The sequence below is a fragment of the Mustela nivalis genome (assembly GCF_964662115.1).
Source record: "Mustela nivalis genome assembly, chromosome: 8".
Lineage (NCBI taxonomy): Eukaryota > Metazoa > Chordata > Mammalia > Carnivora > Mustelidae > Mustela > Mustela nivalis.
In genome coordinates, this window is record NC_139027.1 from 107,021,249 (window position 1) to 107,048,373 (window position 27,125).

A 27,125-nucleotide genomic window follows, 5' to 3' on the forward strand; every position below is an offset into this window, starting at 1 on the left:
TCCCTTTCAGAATTTTCCTTCTGTTTGGTCTCCTTTGATCCTTATTCTGATTTTGTGGGAAATTGAAAGAGAAATGAGGAATAGCTTCAAGTTAGTCATCAAGCTTGTTCAAATAGGATTTGAAGCTTGCAATGGTCTGAACAGGTTTAACTGTTCTTACCCATGCATAATTCAGAAATTCAAGGGTCCAGAATTCTGATTTATACACAGTTGCTATAAATAGCAAAGGGGATTCTCTAGTACTGATTTGTATAAAATAGGACCGCCTCTCCTCCACACGTCAGGGGAGTATCCTCAACATGTAAGCAGAGGACACAGGCAGAGGAGAGCCCTGGAGAGCAGAAGCAGAGAGTCGTACGAAATCCCATCATCATGGTGTTTAAGAACATTGGGTCGAGGTGGTCATTCTTAAGAACCTGTCTCACAAGTTACTAGCTTTGGTCTGGGCTCATACACACACAGGAAGGCAATTTAGTATCTTCTCTATCTTCTTTACATTATCATTCCAATCTGCGTGGATGCATATTAAGGATTAAAGCATCACCGTTTACTGAGAAATGTAGTGTTCTCCTGGGAATGGCAAAGCAAGAAAGACAGCCAGCAGCAACTGAAGCCTTATGTATTGTGACCTCATTTAATTCTTTCCCCTCCATATACCATTCCACTTCTCTCACCTCTCGAGGAACAAGTCATTCAAAGGACCCCAGAGGTACCCCAGCTCCCGGAAGTGGCTGTTTTCATGCTATGAACACAATAGCTGGGAAAGTACGCCCATTTGCAAAAGTAGTAAGCATGCCAGTGAGTGGGAACAGGGCTTTGTGTGTCTGGGAATGAAAGTGTATTAGTTTCCTTCTAGGCTGGGAGAAATTAGCACAGACATAGTCAAAAACAACATAGATTTGTTATCTTACAGTTCCGGAGGCCAGAAATCTGAAATCCTCTCCCTGGGCTCAAATCAAGGTATAGGCTGGGTTGTTCTCCTTTCTGGAAACTCTAGGGGAAAATCCATTTTCCGGCTTTCAGGGGTTTCTGGCACTGCTTGGTGTGTGACCTTTGCCCACTTCAAAGCCAGCAGCATCTTTCTTACATAGCATCACTCTGATACTCACGCTCCTGCTTCCCTTTCCTACATTTAAGGACCCTTTGATTACACTGGAACTGTGCGGACAATCTCTATGTTAATGTTCACTGTTAAGCAACCTGAATTCCGTCTGCAACTTCAATTCCCCTTTATCACATAATATAATATATTCACAGGCTTTGGGGATTAGGACACAGAACCCCCCCCCCCCCCCCCCGCCAAGTAGGCTCCATACCCAGCGTGAAGCCCAACAAAGGTTCCTGAGATCAAGACCTGAGCTGTGGTTCAGACGCTTATTTGAATGAGCCACTCAGCCCGCAGGACATGGACATCTTTAAAGGCCATTATCCTACCTACAACAGAAAAGAGCAACGGCAGCTCATACAGGAGAGAATTTTCATTAGATGATGGAGTTTGAACTCTTGCTGCGCCCAGCTCTCCGTTAGTTGGAAGGGGCGGAATTTACACAGACAGCTTCTGGCTTTCCCCTTGAGCAGTTGTAGGATCTTGGACAAAGCCCACATCTCCTCATTGGTAAATCAGCACCTGCTTCATGGGGTCGTCCATGAGATTAAGTAAGTACATAAGAGAAGGCCACTAGCTCAGCATCTGCCGCAGCGTAAATTCTCAGTGAGTGCTGGTTGCTGATATAAAATAACCACAGTTAACATTCATTATAGAGATGTAAATGAGAGCTATTCTCTCCGTTCTGCGAGGACCAAGGGAGGGCACGAGGAATAAGTTACTAAATGTTTTGAGAGCTTTGTAAAATTGGAAGATAAAATGAAATTCTTGAATTAGAATTTGAGCAAAGGATTAAGGAATTAAAATGGTATTTTGAAAGTAATAGCAAACCTAATAAAAAAATTGCAAGAATAAGATTACTACAAAGAACACCTACATACCCTTTGATCTAGATCCATCTATTAACATTTTATTCCATTTAATTGATCACTTTCACCTGTCTATCTATTGATTGATCAACTGATTGATCTATCTATCTATTTTTATCTCATACAGTCTTTTACTGAACTGAGACTACTTTGCATATATAATGGTATTTCTGTACATTGTAGCGTCTTCCCTAAGAATAAGGGTATATCCTCTTATGAGAATACAGCAAGGGCCAGAAAACTTTTTCTGTAGAGGACCAGAGAGTAATACTTCAGCTTTTGTGGTCACACATTCTTGTCTGTACTTTATACAGTCTTTTAAGAATGTGAAATCTATTCTTGGCTCCCAGGCCATAGCTTGTTTACCCTGGATGACAGAGGAGCTATCGGCTTCAGTACATTTAACATTGATACCATAGTCTTATTTAGTAATATCTAACCCTTGGCAAGTTCCAGTTTTGTGAACTACTCAGGAATGTCCTTTATAGCGCCTCCTTGTCTCTTTCTGAACCCAGAGCCTCACATCGGGCTTCCTGTTCAGTGGGGTATCTGCTTCTCTCTCTCCCTCTGCCTGCCGCTCCCCCTGCTGGTGCTCTCTTCTTTCACTGTGTCAAATAAGCAAATAAGATCTTTTTTAAAAAAGAAAAGAAAAGAAAAAGAAGAACCCAGTCCAGAGCCAGGGACTGTATTTAGTTATCACAGCACTTTGGTATCCTTTAATCTGGATCATCTCCTCAGCCTTTCTTTGTCTTTTACGATATTTGTGTTATGTGGCAAATCCCTTCCCCCCCCACCCCCCCACCCCCGTTTTCTTTTCAATAGAACATTTCTACTTTGGTGCTGCGTTCTGAAAGGCAGTATTCTCATCTGAATACGATGTAAGTCATGTTGAGTCCTTCTCGGGGTATTGTATCTGGGGGATACACACTGTCCCTCTGCCCCTCATCAATGGTGTCAGTTTTTACCTGCTGTCCAGATGGTGTCAGATTTCTTCCCGATGTAGTTACTATGCTTCCTTTTGGATGTATTTTCACTGGAATTGTTATCCTGAGCTGGAATCTGAAGTAGAAGATATGATACAGCTAGCTGCCTAGGGTGTTATGGGCTGGACCAGGAGAAGCCAGTTGAACAATTATGGAGCAGTTGGAACTAATGGAAAGATTCAATCCGTGACTGAACTGCATCACTTATTTGAATATTTAAAATAAGGTTGTCTTATAGTGGTCTGTTTAGAAGTTTTCCCATTATACTGTTTCTGCTAAAGTGTGTGTGTGTGTGTGTGTGTGTGTACAAAACTGTGGAAATAATCTTCACTGATGTGTTCCTGTGGTTGGCATCTATTCTATATATGCAAGAATAAGAACAGTATTTTTTGGTACCTATTTGTGGGACTGGAATACAGGTGGTGATTATCCCCTTCTCTTCATATTTCAGCCTCAGCCAACAGGCAAAGAATCAATTCAAACCATCCCCTGCCCCACCCCCCTCAAAAGACGGGTTGTTAACATAGGGGGGTCAGGGCCTGACATTCCTTTGCCATGTGGGCCATAGGAAACTATCTCAAGAAGCATTAGCCAAACCCTAGTTCACTTCCTGACCTATGTCCTATAGGCTTTCAAGTTTCTTGCCTCCATGAAGACCAAGAATGGTTTGTCATCCAAGTTTTCCCATTTTGGCTTCTTCGCCAGTGACGAGGGGTGTAAAGTAGCTGGGTGAAAGGACTCAGGGTCTGCTAAGTCGTTTTAGATTCAGAGGAGGAAGAAGTGGGAAATCATGCATGGGTGTCCAGCTCCTGCCACAGCAATGGTGGTTAGAGAAGCTGTGTTAGTTATCTATGGCTATGTCACAAATTACCCCCAAACAACAAACACCTATTATCCACAGATTCTGTAGGTTAGGAATCTGGGAACCTTAGGTGGGTGTTCTGGCTCAAGAAAGTTGTAAGCTGCAGCCAGGATGTTGGAGCTACAGTCATCTGAAGACTTGAGGGAGGCCAGAGGATCCCCAAAGATATCCCATTCACAGGGTTGGTGGCAAGAGGCCTCAGCTCTTCTGCACAGGCTGCTTAAGTGCGCCCCCTAGTGATCCCAGAGGGAGGAACAGGCAAAAGCCGTAATGCCTCTAAAAAACTAGGCTTAAGAATGACATATCATCACTTCTACTGTGTTCTTTTGACTACATAAGTCAACCCTGAGACAATGATGGAAGGGGCTACCCAAAAGCATAAATGCCGGGAGGTGGGGAAGTCACTGGAGAACCACAACCGTAGGTCCTAGGTTGGAGAGTAGGAAATTCTTTTTTTTTTTTTTTTTTTTTAATCTATTTATTTGACAGAGAAAGACACAGTGTGAGAGAGTGAACACAAGCAGGGGGAGTGGGAGAAGGAGAAGCAGGCTTCCTGCTCAGCAGGGAGCCCGATGTGGGGCTCGATCCCAGGACCCTGGTAGAGAGAATGGTAGAGTTTGGGCTAAATTCCATATAACAACACATAGAGAAGGTGTACAACAACTGTTCTGGGGACAGCTGACCTTCACTCTCCATACACATATTGTCTTTTCCACCTGATTCTGTTCAAAGCTTTAACTTAACTTAAAGCCTGTATCTCTGTTTTCACTGCCACTAGACATGGTGGTGGTGGGGAGGTTACTAAATGCTTTGAGCAAATACAGTTCATCCAGAGAACAGCACAGAATGAAGCAGAACTATCCAAACACTTTTTGTTGCTTCTTCAAGTACATATATCTTAGCCTGTATATATATTTTAGTGGCTCTACCTTAACTGGCTAGGACCTTTTTTTCAGGCTCTTCTCCAGTAGTTCAGCTTCACGCTAGAGCTTTTGCTGCTCTTCACACACTCCAGATTATACTATTTGAAATACCCTTTCCCTTATCTCTGATCAGAATTCTCTTAATCCTCCAAAGTCTTTGGCAGATACTATCATTTTCATGCAATCCCCAAAGTGAATCCCCTGTGCATTCCCTCTGCATTCTTCTGGGTCTTCATAATGTTTTCTACAGTCCTCTAGTGGCACTGGCAATGAAAATGATGAGGATAATAATAACTTAAAAACAGCAGATACAAGCAACTCAGAAGTTTCCATTGCCAGGCTTCATGTTAAGCAAGAAGTTTATGTGCCTTTTCCAACATATTGTGAAACAGGCATTGTAATTACCCTCATTTTTGCAACAGGTACATTGAGATCTGAGAAGTTTAAGTAATTTGCCAAGGATCACATGCTAATAAGCTATAGACCAAGGACACAGATGTTTGGGCCAAAGCCTATATGTTTTTCTTTTCAATACCAAAGATATTGTATGATAACAATTATATTTTAGGAAAACTTATTTACAAGGAAAGTGACAGAGTTTAAATGTAGAATTCAATGAATTTTAATAAGAATATACACATCAATCCCATCAAAATAACAAACATTTCTATCATCCCAGAAAGTTCCTTTATTCCTCTTCTCTCCAAGTTCCTCCCCCAAAATCAGGGGAAAACATCGTTATGATTTCTATCACCATAGATCAGTTTTACCTAAAAGTTTCTTTTATTTACTATAAATAAACTCATATAGTATATACCGTTTTATGTCGGTTTATTTCATTAAAAATAATTTTTCTTGAGAATCATCCATGGTGTGTGTATCAGTAATGTATTTCTTTTTTTATCAGAGGGTCATATTTTATTACATAAATACCGCACAGATCTTTTCCATTCTCCTGCTGATAGAAATTTGGGTTGTTTCCAGTCTTGGCTATAATGACCAAAGCTTCTACGGACATTCTTTTACAAGCCTTTGGGTGGACATACACTGGAAATTCCAAGATGAGGAATTTATGGGTCATAGTATAGGGACATATCTACTTCTCCTACTAGATTGTAAGCATGTGCTGGGTGGGGAGAGTGAAAGCAGGCATTATTTTAAGGAAGAACATAACTTTTTTACCTGACTGTAGCATAGAACTTAAGCCTTAAAACTTTCCAAAGGCAGAATTATAGAAAAGGAAGAGTTATAACACTTCTGATCATCGAACGTCAGTCTCCTACGAGATCAGTCATGTCTACAGAGGCTACATTGCAAGGCCACTAATAACAGTGACATTAATGTGTTTGGGTTACACTTAGCAATCTGGGTGTTTAAAGCACTTCAACCATTTGTTTCAGGTCAGCAGAGGTTAACAAGCCAGTAGTGAATATAAACATAATTGTGTTTCATGAGGCTAAATTCCCAGTTGGAAGAGCAAGGACAAAGCCCCATCAATAATCTTTACTATCCTCTAGAAGCAAGCAGTAAATGTTGGGATAAATTGATTGATACTCACTGTTGTGTTTGAAGATCCTTATGGTTGCACCTGAGAGTCGGGCCCCAAGTACAAGAGATGCATGATTTAACTCATCACTTAAAATGAGACATCCCTGTTCAGAAAGCAAGCACACAAAACACACAAAAAAGTAAATAAAATTAAAGAAAAACAACATGTGGGAACAGAAAGAAACTTAAAGACCTGTAACATACATCCACCAAATCCTCTTTAATTTTAAAAGGACAAGTTTCGCCTGATGTCTATGTGTATAACAGCCTGTAGACAATTAGCTGATAAAGATGGGGATTATTTTAAGGGATTACATCTTTAACCATTTGCATTTGAAAAGATCGTTCAAGACCTTGGTTAAATGCCAGTTACCATTTTCTAAAGAGTTGATCTTTGACGGGAGAGTGGATATACTTTGGGTGGGTTATGGTTTGCTGGGGTTCTTCCATGTTGTGTTGGATTATTTGAGACAGTTTTGGTGTATTCCCTCTGGAGGGCAGGGGTCCTTTCTGCAAGGCCTTTCAAGCCCTTGTTTTCCTATTCTCATTCTCTTCTGTATTGACATCCTTGTAGACAAAAGCGTCACTGCTTTCCAGCTAAAATGTTGCATTTGGAAAAGTGTGGATGGCAACTCAGTCTGGGGTGAGTGATAAAGATCAATCGAATTTACTGCATATAAATTATAATCGTGAAATTCATTTTCTTTTTTAAATTTGAATATTTCTAAATTTTAAAATTGCTCAAGTGAACCAAAAAGGCAGAGACAAATTCTGGTGGCCATTTGTGGCCACCCAGAATCTTTGAGGTCTTGTTCATATTTTGGAAACTTCACACGTGACATGTTTTAAGTTTTGGGGGCAAGAGTCAGCAATATTCTCATACCTCCATACTCTAGATGTGTGTGTGAGTATTTAAAATTTTTTTAGTGAGCATTTGACAGTTATTTGTAAACCTCATGATACCTCACCCCTAAATTCTTCATCATGTATTTACTAAGAACAAGGACATTCTCTGGCTAAATCACGGTACAATGATCATACCCAAGAAATCCAAAATTCATAAAGTGCTATCACCTAAGATACAGCCTGAATTCACATTTCTCCCACTGTCCTAATGGTGTCAGTGTCTTATTTTATAGATGTTTTATTTCCTTCTATTTTTCTTCAATGCAGAATCTAATCCAAGATCATATATTACATTTAGTTGTCATAAATCAGATTTTTCTTAAACCTAAATCTGGTTCTGACACTTGCTTACTTAAACTGAGCCAACCAAATTCCCACTTTTCCTCAGAAAGAATTTCCAGTACTCAAGCATGACTATATATGAGGCGTTTTCCAACTTGCCTTCATCTCTGGTCTCTTCCTCACTGACAACCTTACATTTTAGTTCGTCCAAAGCTCAGTGCTTCATGCATGCTGCTCCCTCTTCCTTATCTTACAGTAAAAACTCAACAGGTGAGTAACAGATTCAGTCTCATGTTACGCACTTTGCACAGGCATCTCAGCCTTTCCCAAGAAGAGCTTGGAAGCAACTCTTTTGCCCTTCTCAATGGATGTGCATGGCTTTTCTGTGGTATTCATCCCATTTTATTTAGTGCATTGTTTCCCCCATTAGACTGTAAAAGACATACATCTATAAGGCACAGGTCTTATTCATCTTTTTATGCCCTGTATCTTGCTTTATATGTGGACAAAGTTGTTTCTCAATAAGTGATCTGTTAAATCAATAAATGGAATGAGTGGCATGTGCAAAATGTTCAAATAAATGCCCGATAAGCATTTTCTACATTGTAAGTGAGGACATGAGAGCCTTAAAATCTCATTGATCTTGCTGAACAATCATCAAAGATGACATTTGACCCATATCTAGGACTGTGATTCTATAAACAGAATATCATTATAAACAGATATGTTGGACTAAGCTGCTAAATTAATTTAAAAAGCTGGACATTCAATCAGCTTTTCCTAGAAAAAGGACCTTCGCCATACTTCTAATGAAGGACTTGCTCGGAGTTGTAATTCTTAGGGGTAACACAGCAGAAGACAATTATATTGACAGATTCTCACCTTTCCGACTAATGCAGGGATATTCATTGAGTTAGTTGCAAATCCCATCCCAAAGACCATAGCTGCTTCTACATTCAGGAACTTAGCCACAAGGTTCTCCAGTTCTTCATGCTTATCCAAGGTTCCTGCATGTGAAGTCATGGGATGAGTGAGTCTTCTCTTCTCAACAAGTTTGGAAACTCAAAATCCAGTGAATACCCATCACCAAAAGATGTGTAAGAGTGTATGTAGCAGATATATTTGCCACAGCTGCCATCAAGAAACAACCCACATGTCCACATACTGTAGAATGGACAAACTAAATACCTTGTGGAGGTATTTACACAGTGGCATTAAACACTGTAGTGAAAAGGAAGAGTCTATTACACTATACAACAAAATGAAAAAAAATCTCACAAATATGTTGTTGAGTGCAAGAAGTCAGACACTTATACACTCATATAGGCTGGGTCCATTTATATTAAGTTTATAAATGGACAAACCTACCCTATAGTGTTAGCCATCAGTATAGTTAATTTTAAGTTAATTTTATTGCGAGCATAATGAGAGCTTTGAGATTCTCTCAATGTTTTGTTTCTAGATTTGGGTGCTGGTTACACAGGTATGTTTGCTTTGTGAAAATCTTTTGAGCTGTATAGTTAGGATTGGCATGTTTTTCTATGTAAATACTGATAAATGCAATAAAGTCTACCAAAAATACTATAATTTATCTCTCCTCTCATCCTACCTCCCTCAGGTGATTAATTAAATTATAACCCCTTCCGAGGGGTCCTGTACATAAATCCAAACAGATCCCATGATTTCTATAGATATTAGTAAATCTAGTTACAACTTAGCAAACCTTTGGAATGTGCTAGATTTCAAAGCCCACTATTTAGGTTATCTCATTTAATCTTAAAAGCGCCATAAAGCAGATATCATTACTTTACAGATTAGAGAGCTGAGCTATAAAGAGGTCACCGATGAAAACCAACAGAGATAATCTGGTCTAACTCCAAAGTTCATGTTTTTACCACTCTGCTACCTTTTATATGCTTATGCTCTGATTCCTTCTCATACATTACCTCTATGCCTTACTAAGAGTAAATGTTAATGAGCCTCATATTTTTCTTTTGGCCATCACTTTAACTTCTAAATCTGCTGTGTCCAATATAGTAGCCAATAGCTACATCTGGTTAGTGCAAGACTTTTAAATTGCATTTAATTTTAGTTAACTTTATTTAAGCTTACAAATGGAAGCACTGTGGGGTGCCTGGGTGGCTTAAGTGGGTTAAGCCTCTGCCTTCAACTCAGGTCATGATCTCAGGATCCTGGGATCGAGTCCCATGTTGGGCTCCCTGCTCAGCAGGGACCTTGCTTCCCACTTGCCTCTCTGCCTACTTGTGATCTCTGTCTGTCAAATAAGTAAATAAAAATTTTTAAAAAGAAATGGAAGTACTGTAAAATATTTTCCACTGAGCACAACTTTATTATTCACGTAGGATTATATTCTACTTATTTCACTTTAAACAATGAAAATTTAGTGTCCGAATTGAGATATCCAGTAAGAGTAAAATATACATTATTTTTTCAATGCTTAGTACAACAACAACAATAAAATAATGTAAAACAGTTCATCAATATTTTTATATTGATTACTTCTTATTTTATATTATTTTTAAAATTTATTTGACAGACAGATCACAAGCAGACAGAGAGGCAGGCAGAGAGAAGAGGAAGCAGGCTCTCCGCTGAGCAGAGAGCCCGATGCGGAGCTCAATCCCAGGACCCTGGGATCATGACCTGAGCCGAAGGCAGAGGTTTTAACCCACTGAGCCACCCAGGTGCCCTATATTGATTACTTCTTTAAATGATACCACTTTGGATATTTTAGGTCAAACAAAACATATTATGAAATTAAGTTTACCTCTTTTCTTTAAATTTTTTTTAATGTGGCTACTAGAAATTTTATTTATTATTTATTATTTATTTTATTTTTTTAAAAGATCTTATTTATTTATTTGACAGAAAGAAAGATCACAAGTAGGCAGAGAGGCAGGAAGAGAGAGAGAGAGAGGGAGAAGCAGGTTCCCTGCTGAGCAGAGAGTCCAATGCGGGGCTCAGTTCGAGGACCCTAAGATCATGACCTGCGCTAAATGCAGAGGCCTAACCCACTGAGCCATCCAGGTGCCCCAGCTACTAGAAATTTTACATTCCACATGTGTCTTGCATTATACTTTTATTGGATAGTGCTGCTCTACATGATACACTTGACAGAACATAAAAATGTACAAGTGGAAAGATGTTGTAATTTGCAACCACAGAACGTAGATGCAGATTTAACTCAGATTTAAATTAGAGGAATATTGTTAGCATATTTGGGCCTACTATAAACTTGCTTTTTTCAGCCTAAGGATCAACATATTTTACTATACACAGTGTGATACCAGAATTTTATTAAATTGGTAAATTATCTTGCTTACTGTGCTAACATGGTGAAGAGTTAAACTTAAGAAGGCATGGATTAGTGAGTTCAGAGTTATTTTGCATTTAATATGAAAGAGGACATTTCATGGATCATCTCTGTCCTTCCTGAATGGTCACATTGTCATACAACAAATGGCTGATGGCCTCTTCTTGATCTAAAATTCATTTACCCCCAAATTGTCAGAAACCATAGTAAAACAACTATTCTAGCAGAATCAATTTTGGGGAGTAGGGAGTTAAATATCCAAACTTTCATTTAAAACTTTATTAACAAAGATACAGAGAGAAAAGAAATACTAAAATTTAAAGATAAAACATGGGCACATAATCAATCATCAGATTTGTTTTTATCTAAGGGATACTGTATCTCAAGGGAAATGGCCCCAAAGATATGTAGTGAAAAGACCATTGGTCTGGGCATGACAGCCTCGGGTTCTGGCTTAAGCTCTTCCACACTAAAACGTTGAATGGCCTCTGGTTACCTCTCCTCGAAATTTCCAGAGAAGTTGGGAGAGGTGCCGTTTTAGGCTTCCCTGATATTGGGAATGATCTTTCCTCCACATAATGGTCTTCTTGTAGATCCCACTCATTATTTGATGTCCACCACATATGATATCTTTTCTTGGATGCTGTTCTTAGTTTCCCCAGGCAAATTTGGTCATTTTCTTCTGAGATCACATAAGTTTCATCACATAATGATTATAGCACTAACTAAGTTGAACATTCATGAGGTCATCTTCTCTACTACAGAAAGAGCCATTGGGGTGCCAATACTGTGTGTTGAATGTTCATCTTGGCAGCCACAGAGTACTGACACAGTATAGTACAGCACTGGTACATAGTAGGAGCTTGTTGAATTGCATGCTGTCTTTTGATGGAGAATAACCCCAGAATAGGGAATGTCACAGGGAAGAAGGTCAAGAGGACACATGATGCTAGGGCAACAAGGTGATGACGTAATGAGCTCCACCTTGAAAACAACCATAACTGAAGAAGGCCTCCAGCAAGGATGGAGGGTGCCCAAACATTGCCACCTTGGTAAATTTCCCCTTTCCTTTCTAGAGAGTCAGGTGACAACTGTGTCCCGGCCCAGTAACTCAGAAATAATGAGTAGAACTTCACGGTGAGTCTCTGTGATGTCTTCCTCCACTTTCATCTTCCCCAAGTCTGCCATCCAGGAGTTTATAACAGATGCATCACTAGAAGTCCTTAGGATAATGTTGAATGTTTTGTAAGCAATGAAACAGCCAAGCAACTACTAAAAGTGGGTATATCCAAGAACATCCTGAGAAAGTGCCCTCTGTGAGTCTTCATCATTAGCCCTGGCTTGTGCAGAGGAAGAAGAGAGGAAATGCAAGTGTCCATATTAGGTCTCCAGATCCCGTCTTCTTGTGGATTTCCAGTGATCAAGCAGAGAGTAAACTAATATTCAAATATACCTATTCTTATGACCACATGTCTCACAGCTGAGTTACAAGTGGTTTTGCATTTAGGGGCTTACCTTCATTTGTGGAAAATAACAATTTCCACTCCCAATTCCCATTTTTATAGAATATCTCTGTTTGGTGCTCACAGATCAAACTTAATAAACAATTATAAGAGAGTCTCAGAATGTCTGGATGTTTTCTACATCAGGAAGCCATGTCTCTCAAAGTTAGGCTGGGCTGTCTGGATGGGGTGTTCATTAAGGAATACTGAAAGAATGGCTCATATGTATTAATCGAGTGCTGCTTTCCTCCTGCTCTTCACAATGAAGAACTAAAATGTAAGAAGACCTTGGGGAAACAAAGCAGTCACAAAAACTGGATGAGCTTGCTTCCTGCAAACATTCAGACCAGATCCTGATTGGGTGGAGATGTCTGAGTCATGTCAAATTGAAGTTGGTGGTCTGAGTACTTGAGCGGTTCTAATAATTATAGTCAACATTTTGTCTTTGTTATGTAAATATGGGAAGTGTTTTTAACCCGTGAAAGTAGGGCTGCAGTCCTTACCCAAGGTACAGATAAATTCATGGTGATTTTTATTTCTTTCTCTCTGACTTTAGTGTTTTTTTAGTCTCTGTAGGTCAACCACAGTCACAAATTGGCAATGGATCTCCAAATTGCTATGTTGTGCATAATTGACACTTGTTCTCATCCTGAAGGTTTATTTGCCCAATGGGATACTGAAAGCCTGCTTTGTGAATAAGAGAATAAATACAAGTTGGATGTCTCCTCTTCCCAGCTCTCTCAATGGTATCTCCATGTGCCAAACACTGGGCTTGCCGCCATCAGTCAAATCAATAAAAATCAGACACAGGAGAAAATACCAGTATTATGTTTATGGACAGTGTACTTCTGTTGGATTTTTACTGATACTGACTGGCTCATACTTTTTAGTCAGAACATAAAGACTGCTGGCTTTTAAACGGATGCTGAGTAATAGTAAAGAGTGTGGGTGTTATTAATAAGCCTATTTCACCACCACCAATTCTTCCTGTGCAGTACATATGAAGACTATTTCCCAAACTGAGTGTAGTCCCTTTTTGTCCTGTTTGTAGATTGTTTCTTAGACTTGATTTAGAAGAAAGTTGGCCTTTGTCGTGACAACCTGTCAGCAGGCTCACCTGGCTGTTCCAAATGTGTCATGGATATCATCCCAATCTGAGCCGCTGCGCTTGAACTGGGGATATGGATGTGGGAAGTTAGGGGCAGACATTGACAATGCCTTTGATATTCCTCAAGTTGGTATCAGTGGTTATAAAGGATATACATAGGTGCTGATGTCAATGAAAGATAATCTGTATCCTCAATGTGTTTGGATGTAACAGGATTTCTTGTCTAAATGAAGTAAAAAGAGACAAACTTTGATGTACATTGATGTGCCTTGGATTTGGAAATCTGGACAATTGTTAATAAATCTAGAGGATTCTTCTTCCCAAGTTGCCATGAGGGCAGGTGCTTATCTACAACAGCAAACATGTTATGGAGGGCCAGAGAGAAAATAGTTTGGACTTTGTGGGCCAGATGGTCTCTGTTACAACTATTCCACCCTGTTATTGTAAAGTGCAAGCACCCATAGACAATACACAAAGGAATGGCTTTGGGTGTGTACCAATAAAACTTTATTTGTGGATACCAAAATTTGAATTCTATGTAATTTCACAAGTTGCAAAATAGTATTTTTATTTTTTCAACCACTTAAAAGCATAAAAACTACTTGTGACCTGCAGGCAATACAAAAGCAGGAGGCAGCTAGAATAGTCTGGTGACTCTCGATGCAGATGGTCTCCGATTTTAGCTATGAACAGTATGGGGTAGTGTCAAGAGTTCTTCAGTGGGACTCAGGAGAACTGGTCTCTACTTTTGACTTTCAACCTACCGACCGCAAGAACATTGATTGGCAGCTTATTAAAAAACCCTAGGCTTCATGTATCTCATTTTATGTTATTTGTGTGGGTGGAGAGAAGATGGTGAAAAAGCCACATATTCTGAAATTCTATGAGTTTCAACTTTGTTCAGTCAACCCAGGTATTACCTCTCTGGCAAGTATTTTACTTACATAAAATTATTGGGATATCTTGTTGAGTTGTTACGCCTGCCTGGCTTTGTTGACTTAGAAGGCCAAATCTACACTTGCAGAAATATCTTTGCTAGTTGCAATTTGGTTGTGCTGTTATTTCTGTCATTGTCAAGAGAAGGGCAATTACCTTGTCAGAACTATAACAGGTATCAGGAAATTGCCCAAAGACTTTCAGAAACCAAGAGATACTTTCATTTTCCTACCCTCAAACAATTCCTCTGAGAGTCTGTTTCCCGTTACAAATACTCTTAAAGGAAAATAAAGAGGCTTGAGAGAAATAGAATGAAATCTCGTTAATCAGAATTTACAATAATTTCGTCAGAGAGGAATCGGCACTGTTTATGAAGAAGAGTTTTGCTGTTGTAAATTAAGAAGCTGAAACTCATTGATGTGGGGATGTTTACAGCTTATTTAATCAAATGCACAGTTTTAGAGCATTGGTTTGCGTAAAACTGTGTTAATTACAATTGCTTTTTTTTTTTTTTTTAAAGAAAACAAAATCTCTACTTGGTAGCAATTTGTTAGAAGCTGCTTATTTGCATAGGAACTTGAAGGCCATAAGATGGTATTTATTTGAAATTGATTTAATTTAGACAGTGTACACAGTCAGGCTGGCCCCTTTTTCAATAGTTCAGACTAATGAGACATTTCCTGGATCTAGACACAAATATTTGAGAAAGAAACACAGAAAGAGCCTTGCAAATTTGAATGAGATGCTAGCAGAAAGCTTTAGGAAGATAAAGAGGGAGACGAACTATCAAGGGATTTAGGACCATGTTCTCAAGCTGAGAAATAGAAATTTCAGCAAATTGGTACATTACAACTAGCATAAAAATCCCATGTCAAACTTGAAAATGAAAAGTGATTTCCCAATATAGCCAGTCATATTGATTCCTGAGTTAATGCGTCCTCTCTGGTGTCTTTAAGATGAAAATATTTGAAGGCTACTTCTTAAAAGTTGTAACTATAATTTGAATGAATATTCTCCACCAAGCAGTTTTGAGGTGTACTTAGTCTTCAAGTTTCCCTGTTCAGCTGAATCAAGGACAAGGCTTTCCTTCTCAAAGGAAGAAGTCTCCTAGCAGAGATGAGCTTTCCTTGTGGCATTCCACGAATTTGTTTTCTTAGAAGGAACCTCTGACTACCAGTTGCTCTAGCACAAAGGATTTACAGAACATAGACTTCCAAATAATATTCTGTTACAAAGTATCTGCTCTTAACCAGGGAAAGAAAGACCAAGAAACTAAATACCCTTGTAGAATAAAAGTGGGGGTAGGCGGAAGAAAGGAAACAAAAGTTTCTGTTCAGTTTGCCAGAGTTTAACCTTTCCTGGATTCGGAAATCTAGAGCAGCAGTGTGTGGCACAATGTCCTCAGCTATCGAAACTAACTTGCTGCATTGATTTTCTGGCTTGTCTTTTACCTACTTTCCAGTTTTTATTTATAGACCTCATCCCCCGGCCACGTGTGGTACTCTACTCCACATAAAGTAAAAGACCATTGCATTCTGGAAAAGATTTGACTAATTTGGTCAAGAAAGTCAGCCATGCTAGATAGTATCCATTGATTCCCAAAGTGTAGTCTCCAGAGCAGCAACATGGGCAATGCCTGGGAAGTCATTGGAAATGTGAGATCTTGGGTTCTACTCCAACAGGGCTAAACCAGAAACTCTGTAGGTAGGGCCAATAACCTGTATTTTTCCAAGCCTTGCAGGTGATATCTGATGTAAGCTAAAGCTTGAGAACCACTGGCATAAACTCAAGAATCCACACAGCCCATAGTGGGGTCCCTTCAGGAGACTGGGACATTTGGTCAGTCTGATTCAGTGGGCAAGTCTTGGAAATGCCAGAACGATTTTCATAAGTCTGGGCCTTCATTTTAGACTCCTGTTGACTTTTAAGGAAATCATTAACTGGGGAAATGTGAGCTCATTGTGGAAAAATCAGAAGATACTACAAAATAAAATATAATCATCTTTATCAATGCAAATATTCAAGTAAAATATATGTTTAAAGATGGATTCATAGTAAACATACTCTTCTGTAACTTGTTTTATTCTCTTAACAATGTATTTTCTGTTTTCAGAATATTGAGGACTGGGAAGTCATAGAGTTTATCTCAGGCCCTAGCTGGTTAAAGCAGAGAATGAGGATTTGAATCCAAGCAAACTAATTCCAGAGCCTTTGCTCGCAACCACCCTGCTAAGAAACTGCATTGTAATTTTGCATGGTTAAATAGCATTATGTTCAAAAGATCTTTGAAGTATATTTAATCAATTTCCTATTGTTGGAAACTCACTTATTTTCCCCAAATTTTACTATTATTAAGCATATTACATTGATTATTCTAGATCACACATCTTAGAACACTTATTCAAAAATTTTAAGGCAAAATTTCTTGAAACAAAATTGCTGAGTTAAATGGCTTTCTGTTGAAATATTTTTAAATTGCCTTCCAATGTACTCTATCGACAGTATGTAAGGGTGTCCTTTTCTTTATTCCTTTGAAACTATGGGATATTATTACTTTTTAAAGATTTTATTTATTTATTTGAGTGAGAGAGAGAGCACCAGGAGGGGAGGGACCAAAGAAGAAGGAGAAGCAGATTCCTTCCTGAGCAGGGATCCTGATGCAGGGCTGTAACTCAGGACCCTGGGATCATGACCTGATGGCAGACGCTTAACCGACTAAGCCACCCAGGTGGCTCTAATGGGATATTACCTTTTTTTTTTTTTTTAACTTTTGTCAATTATGTGGAAAATGGTAACTCTGTCTTAATCAGTCTTTAACTATTAATGGGACAGAGTATTTTCCACACTTTCATTGGCTACTTATATTTCCTTTTTTCCTTAATTGCCATTTTGTGTACTGGATCTACTTTTTAATGTAAAATTTTCATTACACTATAACATACTTGTAGAAAAGAAAACGAATTTTAAGTATCGAGCCCTATGAGGTTTCAAAAAGTGAACACACACATATTACTGCATAAAAAATCCTCAAAAACGGTATAGACTGCACCCAAGAAGTCCCATCGTGCTCCCTTCTGGTCACCATCTACTTCCCCTGAAGGGTAATTACTATCCTATGCATTCTCAACAGCTATGAAATTGGTCCCAAAGGGTTGACAATCTGTTCTTGGAGGAAGGACAGATAACTTACTCTATGTATAAGGCGCAGATATCCATGACCTATATTGCAGATATACTATATCTGAAATAATATACTAATATATACTAATATTACAGATATAGTATATCTGATATATTAAAATATCAGAAGAGAGAGTGATAAAAAAATCTTGAGAAACATTACACAATTTGGACTGCGCATGTTTTACCTCTTGACTTTTCCAAAATCTTGGCCCACTTTTTTTTTTTTTTTAATTAACATATAATGTATTATTTGCTTCTGGGGTACAGGTCTGTGAATCATCAGGCTTACACAATTCACAGCACTCACCATAGCAATACCCTCCCCAATGTCCATAACCCAGCCACCCTATCCCTACCATCACCACCCCCCCCAACACCCCACAACTCTCAGTTTGTTTCCTGAGATTTAGAGTCTCTTATGGTTTGTCTCCCTCCCTGGTCCCATCTTGATTCATTTTTTTTCTCCTCCCTTCCCCCCATGACCCCCTGCCCTGCCTCTCAAATTCCTCATATCAGAGAGATCATATGATAATTGTCTTTCTCTGACTGACTTAATTTGCTTAGCATAATATCCTCTAGTTCCATCCACATCGCTGCAAATTCTTAGGCCACTTCTTAAGTTGGGATGTTCCTTTTCTTCTGATTTGTAAGTCTTTCGTGTTAAGAATATTAACACTTTGTCTTATATTTTGCATAACCTTTTCTAATTTCGTTCCTTGACTTTCAACTTTGTTGCCATGGTTTTTATGTAGAGAAGTTTAAATGCTTCATTTTGTTGGCTCTTTCCCCCATGATTTCAGGATGTGCTTTCTTTGGTTCTCTGGAGCATTAGGACACAGGAGACTACTGTCTGAATGAGGTTTGACAACTCTGAAGGGAAAGTAGTTGTGTCTAGAGGCTGGGGTGGGAGCAAGCTGTCTTTCCACTAGCAGGGAAGAGTGCTTGTTTTCTACAGACAAGGGTGGCCTGTGTTGCATGGAGTCAGCCTGGAAGTCATTTCAGATGGATCCCTCCCACTAAGAGGACATACTGCCAGGTAGGGTGAGTTAGGTAGGGTGAGTTCCACTGGAGGTCATTATGGGTTACAGAATCGAAGGGCGATTACAAGCGACAGGTCTAGAGCTGAGGCTGCTGTGGATGAATGTTTATATCTCTCCAAAATTGGAAACCTAATGGCCAAAATGATGGTAATAAGAGGTGGGGCCTTTGGGAAGTGATTAGGTCATAGAGGTGGAGCCTTCGTAAATAGGATTAGTGTCCTTATAAAAAGAGGTTCAGACAGCTGGCACCTCCCTTCCACCACGTGAGAGTACAACCAGAAGTTTGCACCATGGAAAAGGGACCTCACCTGACCATGCTGACAACCTCCAGAACTGTGAGAAATGAACTTTGTTGTTTACAAGCCACCAGGCTGTGATATTTTGTCACAGCAGGCTGAAGGGATTTGGACAGGGAGGTTGCACTCATCAAAGGAATGACAGCCTGACAATCTTAGCAGGGCCCTAACCAAGGAAAGCATACAAGCGCATTTTTGTATTTGAATTGTTGAGGTCCTTTTGCTCTGTTCATTTGTTCATTCATTCATCACTTCCGTTATCGATTCAGTTTCTATTTTACTTATGTAGTTATTTCTGGTGGTGGTGGTTCTTATTTTTTATATTTCAATCTCAAATGCATTTGCAATTTACACAAGCAGAATTTACTGAGATATAGTATGTGAGGTAGGATCTAACTTATTTCCTTCTGTGATCAGCTAGTTATCATAATACTACATATGACATAATTGGTCTTTTTCCAACTGATTTCAAAATTGTTCTCATTGTATACAAATGAGTATTCCAAGTTGTGTCTGCCTCTAGACTTCCATTTAGTCTCCACAACTCTTCTCCCCATCTATTAATGTCATTGGGATGGTGTTCAATTCACATATCCATTTGGAGAAGTGTAACACCAGTTCATTCCCTTGTAGGATTTGTTATTTCATTTTTTTTGAATCTTCTTTTAAGTCTTTTACAAAAGTTTTATAGTTTTCTTCAAAGAGTTTCTAAATATTTTCAACAGAATTCCCTAGGTGTTTGCTAGTTTTGCTCATGTTTATTAATAATATAATTTCTCCAATATATTTTCTGATTGTTAATTACTGACTTTATGAATTTTAAAAGTTGGTCTACATGCAATAAGTCTTTATTAAGTTTTTATTGGATATTTATTATTTCTAATAAATTTTTGATTATTCAGATTTGTAAATTGGAAGAAAGTAGACCCAAACTCTTGTCGTTTCTGCCCAGCTCCCTCTCACATTGATGGTGGCCCCATGATGAGAACCTGCAGAGGTTCCCTTTGCTCCTCACAGATCACAGCTTGAAAACCAGAGAGGTGAGCAATCAGATCATCTACAAATAATGGTTAGTTTACCTCTTACTATACCCATCCTTCTTTTTCTATCACATGGTAGGCCTTCAATAAATCTGTATTGACTTAAAGAATGAAAAATGAAATTATGTTGTCTAGTTCTTTCCCAGGTTAATAAAAATGGTAGATAAACACATCTTCCTCTTTTTTCTGACTCTAAAGTGAAAGTTTCTAGTGTCTCATCACAAAATACAGTACAGTCTCTTTGTTTGAAGTAGGTGTTTTTTATTGCATTCTGGATCTCCTATTTTTATTCTATTAAAATTTGTATGGGGGGGGTGCCTGGGTGGCTCAGTGAGTTATGCCTTTGCCTTTGGCTCAGGTCATGATCTCAGAATCCTGGGATTGAGCCCCACATCAGGCTCTCTGCTCACTGGGGAGCCTTGCTTCCTCTTCTCTCTCTTTGCCTTCCTCTCTGCTTGTGATCTCTGTCTGTCAAATAAATAAATAAAATCTTTTAAAAAATTGTATTAGGAACAGATACTGAATTTTATAAATGTTTTAGTGTCACCTATCAAGATAATCGTATGTTTTCTTCCAGGATTTTTCAATCTTATGAATTGTTTTATTATTCAGTTAACTATCCTCATTAGTTCCCTCAAAGAACTACTTGATCATGGTATCTTGTTATTTGACTATACTCTTGGATTTACAGTGTTAATTCCTTACATACCTTTTTTTTTGTTGTTGTTAAGTGCTTCTTTGTCAAATTTTGTTCAGAGGTTGCCTACTCTGGTTGCCGCTCAACAAAATCACCTCTAGCGACTTATTAAAACACAGATGCCTCAGCCTGATAGAAATTTTTCTTCTCTAATTCTTAAGTTTCTGTTTTTATTTTTAATAATTCAACACTTTTGCTTACCTTTTATTCCTTACTGCATAAGTAGCTGAGTTTACAAGCTTCAATCTTTCTTCTTTAGTAAAGTAAGACTATATATTTTTCTCTGAGTACACACCTGATGGTGTTCTCAGAGTTGTTAGTTTCTGTATATGACGCAAATGTAATTTCATTTCCCTTTTGATTATAGAGTCTCTTAGGAAAGGGCTTTAAAACCTTCCAGAGATTTTTTTTTAAAGGATTTGTTTCTATTTTATTATTTATTTTTAGCTTTATTTCACCATGATCCAAGAATGTGACCTAGGTCGATTCCACTTTTTGGGATCTAATGAGCTTTTCTTGGTGGCAAAAAATATAGCAAATTTTCGTGAAAATTTACTAAGTATTTAAAAAGAAGAAGTATACTGGCAACATGTTTAAAGGCTTATAATTTAATATATAAATATTAAATGAAAGTCAGTAGTTACTGTTGGTGTCTTTTATGTTCTATGTCCTCCTGTCCTCCACTTCCTTCCTCCTGCCTTCCCTCCTGCCTTCATTCCCTCCTTCCCTCCTTCCCTCCTTCCTGCGCTCTCCCATGCCTTATTTCCCTCCCTCCCTTCCTTCTTCCTTCCCCTCCTTCTTTCCTTCTCTCCTTTCTTCCCTCATTCTTTTCTCTCTTTCTTTCCTTTCTCTTTCCTTCCTTCCTCCCCATCTCCATCCGTCCTTCCCTCCCTCTTCCTTTGTCCCTCCCTCTCCCTCCCTTCTTTCCTTTCTTACTTTTCAAGGACTGAGAGGTACTTTGTGTTCACCTATCACTCTTTTCTTTGCCTTGTTTTTGTTTCTAATCAGCTTGTGGAATGTTAAATAGACCGACATGACTTTCAAAGCCTCTCACCATTCATTTTCCTGATTTCCGGGTGGACGGAAAGATAGGCAGCCATCTTGTCTGCATTGTGTTAATCGAGGCATAGAAAATATAGGAGTCAAATCTGTCTACATTACGGATGCTCCACATAATTTTTATTAGGTGAGTCTCTTCTTCTTCTTCTTCTTTTTTTTTTTTTTAAGATTTTAGTTATTTATCTGACAGACAGTGATCACATGTAGGCAAAGAGGCAGGCAAAAAGGGACCCCCGTGAGTCTCTCCTTATGTTTAATAACAACTAATAACCTTAAGCTAATCTTCGGCTTTCCTTTGTGTTTGCATTCATACCACACATTTAGGTTGTTTATTTATTTATTTTTTTTAAAGTTTCAGCTTGTTCTTTACTCTTTCGCTTTATATGAAAGAACAAGCAATTATACATTTACTTCGCATCGGGAGCTGCTGCATTACATTTTTCATTGTGAAACCAACATATTCAGACAAACGCCTTCCAGGTACTGAAAAATTAAATAGTTCTTTCCAATGAAGAAGCTCAAAGGACAAATGTGGAAATATCTTGCCTAATGGAGCTATTACTGCATACTGTTTGATGTTAATACTCAGACGTCATGAACAATTCTCAATCCTGGTGCTGAAAATCTAAAAATCCAGGTAATTTTAGAATCTGTAAACAGTTATTCAAGTGCCTTTCCAGCTGAAAGTCTGGAGGCAAGCCACCTGAAGAAGAGGATGTTGAGCAGCAGTCTCTTCAACTTTTGGTAAAATGTTCGGTCTACAACACAATGTAATATCACACACAACAATTCTCAAGAATTTCTAATCTTTCACAGTACATTAAGAAAGTTCTTAGGAGGGGTGCCTGGGTGGCTCAGTGGATTAAGCCTCTGCCTTCGGCTCAGGTCATGGTCTCAGGGTCCTGGAATCGAGTCCCACACTGGGCTCTCTGCTCAGTGGGGAGCCTGTTTCCCCCTCTCTCCCGGCCTGCCTCTCTACTTGTGATCTCTCTCTCTCTGTCAAATAGATAAAATTAAATAAAAATAGAAAAAGAAAGAAAGTTCTTAGGAAAAAATAAATAAATTTAAAAAAAAAGGAAAATTCTTAGAAAAAACTAGGCTGTAATTACCAAAGATATGACATAGGACACACAATTTGAAGGAGATCTCCCAGATCAAGAAGAATGCTAATAAAAAGGCCCCCATGAATATAGACGGTAAGAAATAAAAATGTGTCGGGCATTTCAAATGCTTGATGATGACTCCTAATTGCCATTTCACTCTGCCTCGTATTTAAGATATCAGAAAAACGTGCCAACACTTCCATCAGCCTATGGAAAGTTAAATTGACCACAAGACAGTCAAAGCCTCCCTTGATTCTGCGTGCCAATGTATTTTAGTTGTACATGAAAATAAACAGCAGTGCATCATTCCACATGTTAAACACAGCATTTGCAATTTGTACGTCTGTGTCTGGAAATGTTTCATTCCTTACAGCTCAGCTGTATTTCAGGCTCAGTCCTAGCACTTGTAGATGCAAACTGGACACACAGCTTTGCTCTTGGGCTCTTTGCTGTGCTTTTTATAGAACTGACCTCCCTCTCGGGTACTGAGTGCATGTTGGTGGTTACAGCAGGGAGGAGAGAACCAGGTGTCTGGTTGGGACTTCTCTTTCTACTTCTCACCCTTAGGAACAGTTTAAATTTACTTTTATTTGTTTGTGATTATAGCACATAGTTGAGTTTGGGTTTTTGGCAAAATCTCAGTCCTTTTCTTTTAGTGGGAAAATATGCTCTTCTCACATACTTTTGGCCAAGATACTGTGTGTGGTCTCCTATCCTTTTACTGTGCTTTAAATACTTCCTCTTGATTTCTTTTTTAATTTCCTATTTTGTAATATGATTTTTTTTTTTTTTTTGTGGGCTTTTCCCTCCAGAACATTGGAAACTATTTTTAAAAGCTCTGGGAAGGTACTCAAGTGATTAAATGTTCCTAAACATTTACTTTGGGCTCCTCAAAAAGCATTTTTGGTTGCTAAATTGGTAAGCCTCTATATTCCCACATTTTCACTGACAATCCACAGGCACTGTTACACATTTTCTTAAGACTAGATAGCTTATGCTTTTTAAAAGTTATTTGCCTTTCTTGAAATAAGTGGCATTCAAAACGATGTTACTAATTCTTGCGTGCTATGCTAACATTACAGCTTCTGTTGCACAATACTGAAACGAACCCCGTTTACTTCTTTATTTTCCGACTGCTCATATCCACCCTTGTTATCAAGTCTTCTGTTTGCTTAAAATTAGTGCGGGTGGCTTCTATTTTTGCTTTCTCACCATTTCCTTGAGAACTGTTAAAATCTTCTTCCTAGAGCTTGAGCCAGATACCAAGTGAAGCAGATAAACAATCAAAGTCTAGCCATTCAGAAGGCTGAGAAGAAGTGGAGAAAGAACTTAGGCTGCAGACAGTCCAAACTATGATCTTTATCTCTGCCTGGCTTCTCTGATTCATTGAGTCTGCCAATTCGGGAACTCCTATTCCATATCTGGCTTCCACAGGAAAGAGGCCATTGACTATGCCAAGTTTAGCTTCTGCTGGCTGTGAGTGGGGAGTGTTCTGTATCAGTGAGTTGGGGGGGGGGTGCTCATCATCCTCAGGAAAAGTATTTTCTGTCTCTTTGATTAACAATCCTGGTGTTGAGTGTGAGCAGCACCAGAGGAAATATCCACAAAGCTTACTTACTGACTCCATGTCTTTTATGACCGAGGGTAACCTTCCAGTCTCTGCCCCATCCCAAATGAGGTATCATGGGTCACCTAGTTCTGCTTTCTGTCTGGTTCATTAACAATCCTGGTGTTGTATGTCACCAGCACCAGAGGAAATATCCACAAAGCTTACTGACTCCACGTCTTTTATGACTGAGGGTAACCTTCCAGATTCTGCCCCATCCCAAATGGGGTATCATGGGTCACCTAATTCTGCTACGTGAAGTAGAAGCTTCCTTCTGCATTCTGCTTATATCTGCAGCCCTCCTACCTCAAAATGAAGAAAAGATGTCTTTCTTAAAAAATCTGGGCAACCGCTTATAAACTCTGGAGCTTTGCTAAATGTTTACTGAATGTATGGATTAAAAAATCACTTTGTTCAATGTGAATTGTTCTTTGTTGCATGGGTTTTTAATGATCTTCTGTCGACTGGATTCTAAGAGGAGCAGGTGGCTCATTTGTCATTAATGGTAAATCCCTTTTTAGTAGGTTTACCTTGGGTTTGTAGAATGGCCTGAAACTGACATGGTAAACCATGCATATATCATTCTGGATGGGAAACTGCTGTCAGAAGAAGCTAGCTAGACTGGGAGTTCGTATGATTAATAAGCCAGTGGTGGGACATCGGTTAGTCACTATGATCCTCTTTGCTCCTCTAGAAGATGAAATAACATCGCCGGTGCTGCCTCCTTGAGCAGAGGACTTTGGTGAGTAATAAATGAGATGATATATAAGAAAAAACTGTGTCAAGAATAGTAGGAGGAAGCTTGCCTCACTCTTTCTCCCTGAGGTGGGGAGGACCAGAAGTTTCCTTCTCACAGATTTCACTCCTTTGAAAAGAGCAAAATGTTTCAGCTAAAAGAGAAACATCTGTTCCACCTTCATTCATTCATTCATTCATTCATTCATCATTCACTCACTCATTCAATACAATGGACCACAAGGCCAATTCTATCCTTCCCTTCATGAAACTTATGTTTTAGTAGCAGCAATGGGCAATATCCAAATACAAAAGCAAGATCAGGGACGGACATCGTTAAGAAAGAGCAAAATTTAAACAAAAAGTTGCTCGACGGATATACAATTTCAGTCACACAAGATGAGTACGTTCTAGAGAGATGTACAGCATTGTGTCTATAATTAATACTGCACAGTGCACTTTAAAAATTTGTTGAAATGGTAGATCTCATGTGAAGTGTTCTTACCATAAAAAGTGGGGACACAAAGAAACTTGCCAAGGTGGTGGACATGTTTATTACCTCGATTGCAGTGGTGGTTTCAGCGTGTTTTTATATATCAAAACTTATCAAATTGTATAAATTAAGTAAGTATAATTTTTAACAGTATCAGTTATACTTCACTAAGGCTGTTTTAAAAAAAGAAAAGGAGAGGGAAGGATCCTGAAACGGATCAAATGGAAGAGGCACAAGAGTTGTTATTTTAGATAATGTGGTCTAATGAAAGATCCATTTTCATTTTTTTCTGGAGAATTTAAACCTGTAATTAATAAACTGTCTGACAAGAACATAATGTTTGAAATTTCCCCAAAGACTTTCAGGTACCTTTCTCATTTTGCAATTTATAACAGCTTTTTGAGGTACACCGTCTAGATGCGATCTAGGTTTGAGAAATTGCCACAGGGAATCTGAGGCCCAACTGGACAAAATTTCAAAATGGTGAACATACATACCCATTTCATGTCTTGTGCTGGCCACACCTAAGCCATACTCCTCTAAAACATCCTTTACTGTCCTCATAGATTCATCGTAACTGGCAGCCAGGCCAAGGAAGTTGTACGAGCCCATGTTGATGACATCTTTGATGATTCTTCCAGTGAACCTGCAGAGAGAAGACCACAAAGGGCTTTCTCATTTAACATCATCCTAGTGCCCCACAGAAGACTCATCCAAGGATATCTTGGGTCTGGCCCCAATCGTATATTTTGTTTTTCCTTTCTGGTGTGCATTGCTGTCAATACAAAATGGTCTGCCCTTGGAGGATAGTAACGCCAAAATGAAGTTGGGCAGAGTATTGGGAAAAAAGGTATCACAAGCCATGGAGTATCATTTAGCCCTGGTTTTCCTTGGCTGCTCACTTCTGTGACACCTGTGCTCTTGTTTAAATTCCAGCAAGAACTTTGTAGGTGAAAAAGAGCCCTGGTCATCACTGCTTCCTTCAGCAAGAAATAGGGGGGTAAAATTGTCAGTAAGGCTGAAAAGGCTCTTCGTGGCTAGCTCTGTGTAGACGGCACTTTCTGACACAGGCTTTATTTTAATTTAACACAGCCACCCTTGGCAACTGAATAACCATGACTTCCCCCACTGGAATTACCAGGGCTTGCAAAAGGCTCAATGATGGAAGGCCAGCAACTTCCATGGTTTGATGTTTATCAGCTCTGTAATTTAATGCCCATGCTAGGATTTCCTGGGAAGAATTTCTTTCAACCAAGACCCTCCAGAAGGCTGCCTCACCTAAATGTCCAGTTGTAGTCATCCGACACCCTCTCCATCACATCGAACCGAGACCCCGGGGCACTGCAGATGGGCCGGTTCCAGTTGTCTCTGATTCTCATGTACAGGTTCCGCGTGTAAAAATTCTCAAAGTTTTGATAAAGCGGCACAAAATCCTGTTACAACAGAGGCAGCAGTTTACCTTTGGTCTCCTGCTTTTTGTATTTTCTTAGCAATTGAAGACTGGAAGAGCTGTGA

The 27,125-nt window shown here is 39.0% G+C and overlaps 1 protein-coding gene across 1 annotated transcript in view; it reads right to left on the reverse strand.

Moving 5' to 3' along the window:
* Window positions 1–27,125, reverse strand: part of SPTLC3 (serine palmitoyltransferase long chain base subunit 3) — a 134,086-nt gene that overhangs the window by 58,852 nt on the left and 48,109 nt on the right. The window contains exons 3-6 of the mRNA XM_082746602.1: window positions 26,889–27,043; window positions 26,108–26,256; window positions 8,361–8,485; window positions 6,301–6,394 (exon numbers count right to left, since the gene is read on the reverse strand). Of these exons, the coding sequence (XP_082602728.1) occupies window positions 6,301–6,394; window positions 8,361–8,485; window positions 26,108–26,256; window positions 26,889–27,043 (523 nt within the window). The remainder of the gene's footprint in view (window positions 1–6,300; window positions 6,395–8,360; window positions 8,486–26,107; window positions 26,257–26,888; window positions 27,044–27,125) is intronic.